General features: G+C 37.5%; 1 protein-coding gene and 1 long non-coding RNA gene across 2 annotated transcripts; both read left to right on the forward strand.

Annotated features, from left to right (window-relative positions):
- Positions 1-3,172: 3,172 nt before the first annotated feature.
- LOC140888247 (uncharacterized) lies at positions 3,173-6,369 on the forward strand. Its single transcript, XM_073295936.1, has 5 exons — positions 3,173-3,214; positions 3,268-3,291; positions 3,560-3,967; positions 4,099-4,169; positions 4,783-6,369. Exon 5 carries the CDS (start codon positions 4,783-4,785, stop codon positions 6,367-6,369), a length of 1,587 nt encoding a protein of 528 aa, XP_073152037.1. The 5' UTR covers positions 3,173-3,214; positions 3,268-3,291; positions 3,560-3,967; positions 4,099-4,169.
- Positions 6,370-10,467: 4,098 nt separating this feature from the next.
- LOC140893387 (uncharacterized) lies at positions 10,468-11,282 on the forward strand. Its single transcript, XR_012153129.1, has 2 exons — positions 10,468-10,516; positions 10,714-11,282. It is a non-coding gene; the product is annotated as an uncharacterized lncRNA (long non-coding RNA).
- The last annotated feature ends 1,360 nt before the right edge of the window (positions 11,283-12,642 follow it).

Consider the following 12,642-nt stretch of genomic DNA (forward strand, 5'->3'; position numbering starts at 1 on the left):
TTATATTTTGATCTTCTTAATTTTTCGTATATTTAATCATGTAATTTGTATATATTTTTTTATTTTTTATCCTGTTAAGATGAATTTTTATTTTTAGATATATAATATATTAAAAGTATTTCTTAAAGTATTTATCCAGTAACTTACAACTTAAACAAAACTAATATTTCACCCGCGCGATGCATGAAATATTATTTTATATAATTAATGACTAAAATAGTAAGTACTAAGTATAAGCATTTGAATAAACTAAAACATAAATAAACTGAATGAATTATTGATCGTACAATTAGAAAACAAAAAGAATTATTATATAAAATTGGAAAATTTTCTTAAATACAACGTTTGTGATCGAATTTTTCTGGTTTCTTACATTATTACATATCAAACTTTTTAGATCTGACTAAAAACGAGGTTCTTCGAAAGAAGTCCTAATTATGAGATAATGGTTGACCCTGAATTTTATTGATTTGTCATTGTGTGTATGATATAATAAAATAATATTGTCGTTTTTGGAATTTAAAAGGAAGTATTATATTAGAACGTGTCAATTTCCTTCTCGGAATAAATATTTTATAACCAGCATTACTTTCCTGTTATGATTTTTTCTTCTAAAACATGGTTTTAAGTCTCATCACGATCAATCTAGTGTCATTGGATATTCAAGAGAATGATCTATGTTCCGCATCAACATAGTCGAAGTCTCAATCTTCAAGCTTAATTTACTTGTGATTTGGTACTTCATAACATCCAATCAAAATTTAAATTTTTAACCAAAAATTAGTCTATTATCAAATATAGAATTTATGAAATTTTCACATATATATGCATAAAAATTAACTAAAATTAAAGAGTAATGATAACGTCCGACCAAATTTAAAATTTTGAATCAAAAATTGTTGCATTATCATATATATCATTTATGAAAATTTTCACATATTTATGAACACAAAAAAAAAAATTAAAATAAAAAGCAGTGATAACATCCTATCAATTTTCAATTTTGAATAAGAAATTAGTACATTATTGTTGAATCCTAACTTTTGGTGATAACAAAACAATACTTCGTTGTTTTAGTTTGACCGCCGTTTACATGTAAAACAGGTGTTCAAGAGAAGTCTACCGACTCCAATATATCAGCTGACCAAGAGATATCAACTGGAATGAATAGTATCAGCTGATCTTAGCACGTCAACCGTTATCTGTCAACCGAGCTAAGAACATCAATCGACGTATGCTCAACTGATCTAGGTTATCAAATCAAGGATATCTACTGAACTCACAGGTTGACAGGATATCTACCGTATTCAAGAAGTCACGAATTTCCAGTTTTTTAGAAAGTTGACAAGACAACTTATAAGCAAAGGACGAAGCATTTAAAGAGCCGTCTGATAAAGTAAGGAAATCCATAAATAGCATTTAATGTGACGACATATTGAATAGACAATTTAAGGGGCTCCTAGTACATATATTCAGAAGATATTATCACATATCACAGATCAAGGACTGATATCTGACACCAAAGATGTTTTCTACCGTTGACAGAAAGAAGAAGACGTTGAGCAAGCTGATATAAATATCAGAGCTTACTCAGAAGAAAATATAGAGCTACGCTTATAAAGATTTGCATACTTGAGCACTTGAAACCACTTCTCGAATACTCGACTGCTCACTCAACCCTTTGCTCAAAAGCATATCCGATCTATAAAGATATCTTTTCAAGGGTTACTCAAATCCAACTGTTGTTTGAATAACACTATCTGTCACAAGGATTTGAGATTCTAAGTTTTCAAGAAGCTTAGAGTTTTATCATCATCAACTGAAGAAAAATTGATAAGAACTTAGAATCTTATCAGTGTAAATCTAGGAGTTCAATCTTGGGCATTTGATAAGTCCTAACTTGGATCGGGTGTATTGCACAACGTTGTAATAGCCAAAGTCTTTTAGTGTATCCTTCCCGTGAGGAAGAAGGGGTGACGTAGGAGATTGTGCTCCGAACATCCATAAACATATCTTTGCTTACTTACGCTAATGCATTACACTATTTCATCATTATCATCTAGTTTAGTAAGAGCTATTTTCACACTACTCTAAGTAGCTCTTATATATCTAGAAAGTTAAAAGAAAATCGGTTGAGTAAACTAACATTTTCTCAATCATATTGCATTAGAGTTAAAAGTTTTTATTAGTGTGTATTAACCCCTCCTCTACACACACATTCGATCCCCAACAATTGGTATCAGAGCAGGTTTTTTTTCTTTTAGCTATTGATATTCATCATGACTTCGCTAAATAAAATCTCTATGTTCTATAAAGAAGATTATGATGATTGGAAATTTGTATGCAGGCACATCTTTCTGCTCGAAACGATGATATGTGGTACATCATCACTGATGGACCCATGAAGATTCTCAAAGTCAACATTATTGTAGCCATATCAGGAGGCGAACCACAGATGGTTGAAAAACCTAGAGCAGAATGGAGTAATGAGGACAAAAAGAAAGAAAATATTGACAACGTGGCTAAAGATATAATGTACAAAATGCTGGACAAAAACATGTTTAGCAAGATCAAGACTTGCTCAACCGCCAAAGAAATTGGGAAGAAACTTACTCAGCTGTGCGAAGAAAACGATCAAACTAAAGAAAACTGTAAGGACCCGATGCTAATTATCTTATTATTTGGCTAAATTTGATAATAATTATTTTAAAGTGGGAATTAAAATAATTAAGCTAGATAATTAAATTATGTGTTAAAAGTATGTATAAGAAATATCGGTGTATAGACGGTATTGAAATACATATTTAATTTTTATGGCACACATGAGTTGGAATTAATTTAACCGGGTCAAGTTTTGGACTCAATTAAATAAATACACACACATAAGCATATAATATACTATATCACCATATTCCCTCATTTCTCTCTCCCCGTGTGTGTCGTCTCCTTCTTCCTTCCTTTTCTTTTCATTTTTCGTTTCTTCAAACCCCGATATCTCCTTCGTCGTTGCTCCAAAAATTATTTCGAGCATAGTTTCGGAATTCTCGCGACGAGAGCTTTCTTTTAGTACCAATTTTGTAAGCTTTTATCTCGTCGCTCAAAACTCTATTTCGCACCAGCCGCGCTGTTCGCTGCCGTTCGCCGGAGTCGTTCATCGCCGGAGCTAGGAAGAGTATTATTCCAGTCGTTTAGACCTTTAATTTGAAGTCTTGAGGTATATTTCAAGTTAGGGTTTGAATTTGGGAATTTTTGGTTTGTTGGTTGTAGGTGCTATATTTGATCCGATTTGAGGTATAGATCGAATTCCATATTTTTCTGAAATTTATTTCAAAAATTCAGTATGTGTATATTAGGGATTTTCGAATTATTGTGTTGAATTATTGAATGTTTGGGTCTTGGAATACCTTAGAATTAATATATAATAATTCTGGAATTTTTGGGAATTTATCGGAATTTTTCAGAATATTAATTTGGATATTTTTGACCCTAGGATTGAATATTTAAATTGTTTGGAAGTTGAAATATATGTTAGAATTGATGGAAATGATAATTGCCTCAGGTTTGGAGTAATTAGGATTGCACCAAGTTTGTAAGAAATACTTTGGTAATTATTTGGCAATTAAGGTACGGATTGATCGCTATCTTACAGCCTTTATGAGGATATGTAAAATGTCTAATTGCTATTTGAGGTATTGACTTGTTTATATGTTTTATATGATGATTGTGATGAATGATGCATTGCATTCATATTGAGCCATTATTCTCTTATTCCTGAGATTGTTATCCACTCTTTAATGAGTTGTCTAGAAATCTGATGCTAGCGTAAGGGTCGCGCAGTTCTGCAGACTGTCCCCCTTGACGCGTACTGATGCAAGGCCGCGCAGTGTTTGAACTGTCCCCCTAGCACAGGTGGCCACATATTAGCTATTGTTCTTTGGATCCAGATTTTGATATCCGATGTTCCTTGGTACCATTCACTTGCATTGCATTAGTTGTTTTACATATCATTTATTTTGCTATAATTCATTTGATCTTCGTACTGGGGTTTGACCCCTGTCCCTCGGGACTGCTGTGGTTTTGTTGTTATTGCCATGGCAGGTAATACAGGTGGTTCTGTTGCCTCTGGTGGTACATCTGCCAGTGGAGCCCAGGGAGGGTATTGAATCGTTGTGAGTTCCCAGTTATTATATATTATTATTGGAGTCTTTTATTTACCGGGGAGATGCCCCGTGTATCTGTATTGATATTTTTGCGACGTTGGAATTTGCTTGTTGATGTGTTTAGCCTTGCCGGCTTGCATGTGTTTAGTCCTGGCCATTGAGGCTGTAGGTTTGTGTGTTGTCGAATTGGACACTATTTTCGAGTATTTTATTGCTGTTTGAGTTTTTGATTTTCCCTGGTATGTCCGATTTACGGGGAGGTCATGCCGAATTTTCGGTAGGCCCGAAAGCAAAATTTTAACTCGTTTTCGCTGTTTACATTAATTACTCCTGATTGCATGATCATTAAATACTAATCAGGAACGGGCCCTCACATTTGGTATCAAAGCATAAACTGGGATATGTTCGAAATAGAGTCTAGTACACTTGAGTCTAGGCAAGAATGAAGATGATTGCGTATTTGTTTGACTACTTGCTCTTATCTGTTAATTGTTACTTGAATGATTTGCTCTAGAGTTAGTAGTTAACTAGGCTCTGAATTTTAGTTAAGCTCGTTTGCCTAGAATTATGTTATCTTCTTGTGCTATCTTTGGCCTAAAGGTTTGACCTTGGATTTCTTTAGATGGCCCCTAGACTTCGAGGTGGAAAAGGAAAGAATGTTGTCCAAGAATCTAGCGGTCAGAATGAGGTTGGTCTTGATGGAGTCTTGCGTGGAAGACGTGGTCGTCCTGCAAGAAATGTAATAAACGATATTGATGCTGAAGTGGACCAGCTGGGCAATCAAGTTGATGAAATGGAGTTGGTGGTCGCTAGATTTCAAAGATTGAATCCACCCACCTTCAGTGGAGATGAAGGCAGTGAAAAAGCTGAATCTTGGTTGAGAGCCATGAACAACCTGTTCGGGTTGGTGCACTATAATTCTGAACGAAGGGTAACAATGGTGGTTCTACAACTGAAAGATACTGCTGAACGTTGGTGGGAGGCTATGAGAACAGCTCTGGTTGAGGCTGGTAAACCTGTTACTTGGGATGTTTTCTGCTCCAAGTTCCGACAAGAATATGCTCCACCTTCTTTTGTGGCAGAGAAAACATCTGAGTTCTTCAATCTGGTTCAAGGTGATTTGAGTGCTGCAGAGTATGCCAGAAAGCTGTCTTCATTGTTTACTTATGTGCCACACATTGCTTCTAAAGATGGGGCTAAACTTGAAAAGTTTATGGAAGGACTAAATCAGAATCTTTACTCCTTGGTCTTGGCCAGCAACCCAGTTGATTATGCTGATGCGGTTGACAAAGCCATCAGACAGGAAGCAGGGTTAAGAAGGGGTCGACCGCAGTATACTATGCAAGCACCCTCTGGCAGTGCACCATTTTCAGCAAACACCTCTTTTGAACCCCAACAATCATTTTCGCAACCTAGGCTGCAGAGATTTAAGCCTAAGGGAAAACAATTCAAGAAAAAGTCATTTAGCACATCCTCTAGTTCTGGTAGTTCTCGTGGTGGGGGATCTTCATGGGTTCCTAGAGAGTCTTGCAATAAGTGTGGAGGAAGACATTCATCCGATCAGTGCATAGGAGTTCAGGGAATCTGTCGTACTTTTGTCCAACCAGGACATTATGCAAAGGTTTGTCCTAGTGGGGGAGGACAGCAGCATCAGTCTTCTCAGTTTAGCCAGTTTCCTCGAGCTCCAGCTCCTAGACCTTTCACTCCTCAGTTTACGCCGCAACCCAGTTTCTGCCAGCCGAGAGGTCCTCCTCAGCAGCAGTTCCCAGGGCCTCAGCAGGCTAGAGTTCATGCATTGACTCACGACCAGGCTCAGGATGCACCTGGAGGGGTTATAGCAGGTATATGTTTTATCTTTGATCATCCTGCTCGTATATTGATAGACACAGGAGCATCTCATTCATTTCTATCTGCTGCATTTATTGTTGAGCATGAGATTGCTACTACCTTGTTGATTGATCCAGTGTCTGTGTCTACCCCTGCCGGTGTGTATTTGAGGTCACGTGAGATAGTGATAAACCGTGTAATCCGTTTCGATGAAAGCATTATGATAACCAACTTGATTAAGTTGTCTATGTCTGATTTTGATTGTATTATCGGAATGGATACTTTGACCAACTATCGAGCTACAGTTGACTGTTTTCATGGAATAGTAAGATTCCGACCATATGTTGGTGGCAAATGGAATTTTTATGGTGATGATTCATGATCCCGTATTCCTTTAGTGTCAGCCATGCAGATGTTTGGGTTATTTTCTGCTGGGAATGAAGGGTATTTGATCTATGCAGTAGATGCTACTCAAGACAAGGGATTGAAGGTTTCAGATATTCCAGTGGTTGAGGAATTTCCTGACGTATTTCCCGAAGAGATTCCAGGCTTTCCGCCTCAAAGGGAAATAGATTTTAGTATTGATTTGATGCCAGGAGCAAATCCAGTTTTCAAAGCACCTTTTCGAATAGCTCCAGCAGAATTGAAAGAATTAAAAGAACAGTTGCAGGATCTTCTGGAGAAAGGTTACATCAGGCCAAGTATGTCGCCTTGGGGAGCTCCTATACTGTTTGTGAAAAAGAAAGATGGATCGATGAGGATGTGCATTGATCACCGTCAGTTAAATCAGATCACAGTGAAGAATAAATACCCATTACCACGCATTGACGATCTGTTTGATTAGTTGCAAGGTATGTCTGTGTACTCAAAAATTGATCTTCGTTCTGGTTACCATCAGCTTCGAGTCCGTGAAGAAGATATTCCAAAGACAGCATTTCGGACACGATATGGTCACTATGAATTCCTCGTCATGCCATTTGGGTTAACGAATGCTCCAGCGGTTTTTATGGATCTGATGAACCGTATATTTCGAGAGTTTATAGACAGATTTGTTATCGTTTTCATTGATGACATTCTGATCTATTCAAAATCGTTGAAGGAGCATCGAGATCATTTGAGGCTAGTTCTTCAAACTCTCAGAACTGCACAGCTGTACGCCAAGTTTTCAAAGTGTGAGTTCTGGTTAGACAGAGTTGTATTTTTGGGACATGTAATATCAGCTCAAGGAGTGTCTGTTGATCCCAGTAAGATTGATGCCGTCCTTAATTGGACAACACCCAGGAATGTTTCTGAGATTCGTGGTTTTTTGGGATTGGCTGGATATTATAGGCGATTTATCGAAGGATTTTCTAAAATAGCGAAGCCTATGACACAACTGACACATAAAGATTGACGTTTTGTTTGGACTAGAGAGTGTGAAACTAGTTTTCAGACTTTGAAAGAAAAGTTAATCACAACCCCTGTTTTAGCTTTACCTTCGGGCTCAGGTGGGTTTGTCGTCTGTACAGATGCTTCTCTAAATGGACTTGGATGTGTTTTGATGCAGCATGAGCGAGTTATTGCTTATGCATCACGTCAGTTGAAGCCTCCTGAAACTCGATATCCAGTTCATGATTTAGAGTTGGGTGCCATTGTATTTGCATTGAAAATATGACGTCATTATCTGTACAGAGAACAGTTTGTGATATATTCTGATCACAAAATTCTTAAGTATATTTTCACACAATTTGATCTGAACATGAGACAATGTCGTTGGATGGAATTACTTAAGGACTTTGATTGTGATATTCAGTATCAACCCGGTAAGATGAATCTAGTTGCAGATGCTCTTAGCCGAAAAGTTCAGAATGCAATGTTAACATCTCTTAAATCTTTAAAAGTCCATGAGCACTTGGGGACTTCAGGTTGGACTTACCAACCTAGTGGTGACTACTTTTTAGTTTTATCTATTCAAGTTGAACCACAGATAGTTTCTGACATCAAAACAGCGCAAAGGACTGATCCTTATATTCAGAATTTGAAAGAATTGTCTCAAACAGGACAGTTAGATAAGTTTGATGTCACTTCAGATGGAATTTTGCGTTTTAAAGGAAGACTTGTGGTTTCAAATTTGATAGACTTGAAAGACTCTATCTTGCGAGAAGCACATTGTAGTCGACACAGTGTTCACCCAGGTAATAGGAAGATGTATCATGCTTTGCGATCCCAGTTTTGGTGGGAAGGCATGAGAAAGGAAATTTCAGACTTTGTAGCAAGATGTTTGACTTGCCAACAGGTTAAAGCTGAGAGGATGAGACCTGGTGGTATGTTACACAGTCTGGAAGTGCCACAGTGGAATTGGGAGCACATTGCTATGGATTTCGTGACACACCTACCTCGATCTGTTCATGGTTGTAATGCTATTTGGGTGATTGTTGATAGATTGTCGAAATCAGCCCATTTTATTCCATATGATCGTACTTGCCCTTATAAGAAAATGGCTAAGTTGTACATTGATAATGTGGTGAGATTGCATGGTGTGCCAGTAACCATAGTATCTGATCGTGATCCAAGATTTACTTCTAAATTTTGGGCTAGTCTTCAATCAGCCTTGGGTTCAAAGTTAGCGATGAGCACTGCCTATCACCCACAGACAGTTGGTCAGTCAGAGAGAACCATCCAAACATTGGAAGACATGTTGAGAGCTGTGGTGATGGATTTCAGTGGCAGTTGGCAAGAATCGTTATCTTTGGTTGAATTCTCCTACAATAACAGTTTCCATACTTCGATTGGAATGGCTCCTTTTGAAGCCTTGTATGGAAGAGAGTGCAGATCTCCAACTTGCTGGGAAGAAGTAGGAGAACGGCGATTGGCTATGCCTGAATTCGTTCAGGAAATGAAGGACAAGGTTGTCTTGATCAGTAAAAGAATGAAAGTAGCCCAAGATCGCCAAGCTAGTTATGCAAACAATAGGTGTAGACCTTTAGAATTTCAGGTTGGTGATTATGTTTTCCTAAAAGTTTCACCGTTTCGTGGTACTATGAGATTTGGGCGTAAAGGGAAGCTAGCTCCTCGTTATATTGGTTCGTATGTGATTGTTGAGAAGATTGGTATTTTGGCTTATCGTTTGGACTTGCCGCAGAGTTTGTCTGCGATACATGATGTGTTTCATGTGTCGATGTTGCGGAAGTATGAGCCAGATCCATCTCATATCTTGAGGGCCGATGAGGTAGAGTTGGATAGTTCCCTTAGCTATGCCGAGTACCCAGTGAAGATTCTTGATCGTAGAGAGAAGCAACTCCGGAACAAGACCATTCCTTTGGTTATGGTTCAGTGGAGTAGACATGGGACAGAAGAGGCTACATGGGAAATCGAGGCAAAGATGCATAAAGAATGGCCTCACTTGTTTGAGAATGTAGTTAATTTTTCCATGTACTCTGATTATCCTATGTATTATCAGTCGTAGATGTTTAAACCACATTTTATGTTGTATTATGTGTGTGTTCGATTTCGAGGACGAAATCTTCTTTTAGTGGGGGAGAATTGTAAGGACCCGATGCTAATTACCTTATTATTTGGCTAAATTTGATAATAATTATTTTAAAGTGGGAATTAAAATAATTAAGCTAGATAATTAAATTGTGTGTTAAAAGTATGTATTAGAAATATCGGTGTATAGACGGTATTGAAATACATATTTAATTTTTATGGCACACATGAGTTGGAATTAATTTAACCGGGTCAAGTTTTGGACTCAATTAAATAAATACACACATAAGCATATAATATACTATATCACCGTATTCCCTCATTTCTCTCTCCTCGTGTGTGTCGTCTCCTTCTTCCTTCCTTTTCTTTTCATTTTTCGTTTCTTCAAACCCCGATATCTCCTCCGTCGTTGCTCCAAAAATTATTTCGAGCGTAGTTCTGAAATCCTCGCGACGAGAGCTTTCTTTTAGTACCAATTTCGTAAGATTTTATCTCGTCGCTTGAAAATCAATTTCGCACCAGCCGCGCCGTTCGCCGCCGTTCGCCGGAGCCGTTCATCGCCAAAGCTAGGAAGAGTATTATTCCAGTCGTTTAGACCTTTAATTCGAAGTCTTGAGGTATATTTCGAGTTAGGGTTTGAATTTGGGAATTTTTGGTTGAATTCGAATCCAAATAATTGATATATGATTATTTGTTGGTTGTAGGTGCTATATTTGATCCGATTTGAGGTATAGATCGAATTCCCTATTTTTCTGGAATTTATTTCGAAAATTCAGTATGTGTATATTAGGGATTTTTGAATTATTGTGTTGAATTATTGAATGTTTGGGTCTTGGAATACCTTAGAATTAATATATAATAATTCTGGAATTTTTGGGAATTTATCGGAATTTTTCAGAATATTAATTTGGATATTTTTGACCCTAGGATTGAATATTTAAATTGTTTGGAAGTTGAAATATATGTTAGAATTGATAGAAATGGTAATTGCCTCAGGTTTGGAGTAATTAGAATTGCACCAAGTTTGTAAGAAATACTTTGGTAATTATTTGGCAATTAAAGTACGGATTGATCGCTATCTTACAGCCTTTATGAGGATATGTAAAATGTCTAATTGCTATTTGAGGTATTGGCTTGTTTATATGTTTTATATGATGATTGTGATGAATGATGCATTGCATTCATATTGAGCCATAATTCTCTTATTCCTGAGATTTTTATCCACTCTTTAATGAGTTGTCTAGAAATCTGATGCTAGCGTAAGGGCCGCGCAGTTCTGCAGACTATCCCCCTTGACGCGTACTGATGCAGGGCCGCGCAGTGTTTGAACTGTCCCCCTAGCACAGGTGGCCACATATTAGCTATTGTTCTTTGGATCCAGATTTTGATATCCGATGTTCCTTGGTACCATTCACTTGCATTGCATTAGTTGTTTTACATATCATTTATTTTGCTGTAATTCATTTGATCTTCGTACTGGGGTTTGACCCCTGTCCCTCGGGACTGCTGTGGTTTTGTTGTTATTGCCATGACAGGTAATACAGGTGGTTCTGTTGCCTCTGGTGGTACATCTGCCAGTGGAGCCCAGGGAGGGTATTGAGTCGTTGTGAGTTCCCAGTTATTATATATTATTATTGGAGTCTTTTATTTGCCGGGGAGATGCCCCGTGTATTTGTATTGATATTTTTGCAACGTTGGAATTTGCTTGTTGATGTGTTTAGCCTTGCCGGCTTGCATGTGTTTAGTCCTGGCCAGTGCGGCTGTAGGTTTGTGTGTTGTCGAATTGGACACTATTTTCGAGTATTGTATTGCTGTTTGAGTTTTTTATTTTCCCTGGTATGTCCGATTTACGGGGAGGTCATGCCGAATTTTCGGTAGGCTCCAAAGCAAAATTTTAACTCGTTTTTGCTGTTTACATTAATTACTCCTGATTGCATGATCATTAAATAGTAATCAGGAACGGGCCCTCACAAAAACAAACTCACCGTAGCCATTCAGATGTTTGACAACGCCAAGATGAAATCAGGGGAAACTATGAGTGAGTTTGATGAAAGATTTAGCAATATTATTTGTGAATTGATTGCTCTTGGAAAAATATACACTAACCGTGAAATTTCTTTGAAGGTTATGCGAGCATTGCCTAGAGAATGGGATGTCAAGACCATAGCTATGAGAGAATCCAAGGATCTAAACAAACTAGAGCGTCACGACTTATTTGCAGATCTCAAGGCGTACGAGTTTGAACTCGGAATCAGAATAGAGGAAGATACATCAGTCTCGAACCCCACCAAAGAACTGACATCAACTATCTTACCTCAACCGACTGAGGAAGAATCAGCAAAGAAGACAGCTGAGCAGATGAGTGGAGAAGCGATGTCCCTCTTCATTAAAAGGTTTGGTAAATTCATGCGTAAGAATAAAACAAAGTTTAACAAACCTTATTATAAACAAGACCATACAGAGGATGGTCCTGCATGTTTTAACTATGACAAGCAAGGCCACTTCATTGCAGATTGCACTAGGCCTAAGAATGATGAGAAAAAGTAGCATTTTGAGAAAAAGAAAGGCAAGGAAGGAAGAAGAACATTCCGAAAGAAGAAGGAAAAAATAGTTCTAGTTGCAGACGAAGGAAAAAGAAAATGGGCAGAAACAGAATCCGAGTCATCCGATACAGATAGCTCATCGGAAGAAAGTGAGGAAGAACAAGTACCATGTCTCATGGCTAACTCTTAGAATGGAGAAGACAAAACTGAGGTATTTGACTTCATCTCTTCTGAATTTGCACGAAAAGAACTTATTCAAGCACTTAATGATATGGTCACTGAGTATCAGAAGCTTTCTACATCATTTGAGGACGCAAAAATAGAAAAGACATGTCTTATTGATAAGTCAAGGGAATCTAGCTGTTCACAGCAAAAAGAACTTGACGGTCTAAGGACTAAGCTAAATCTGTTGGCAGCTGAGAATGATGATATGAAACGAGTATTCCAAGCCACTTTGTATGAAAATCAAAATTTTCTTAAAACAATCAACACTTGGAATAATATTTCTACCTTGTTGGATAAGATACATGAGAACCGGAAACAAGCAGGTGATAGAACCGGTCTTGGATATAGCTCAAATGAATGTATTCTTACAAAGGAAAATACTCAAACGTATTCTAGTGGGAACGATCCTAATGCAATAA

The sequence above is a fragment of the Henckelia pumila genome, chromosome 3 (assembly GCF_033568475.1).
Source record: "Henckelia pumila isolate YLH828 chromosome 3, ASM3356847v2, whole genome shotgun sequence".
In the NCBI taxonomy this organism is placed as follows: Eukaryota; Viridiplantae; Streptophyta; class Magnoliopsida; order Lamiales; family Gesneriaceae; genus Henckelia; species Henckelia pumila.

Bases quoted from the DNA above. Each gene is read 5' to 3' on its own strand.
- LOC140888247 (XM_073295936.1), top strand. From the start codon at position 4,783: ATGGCCCCTAGACTTCGAGGTGGAAAAGGAAAGAATGTTGTCCAAGAA.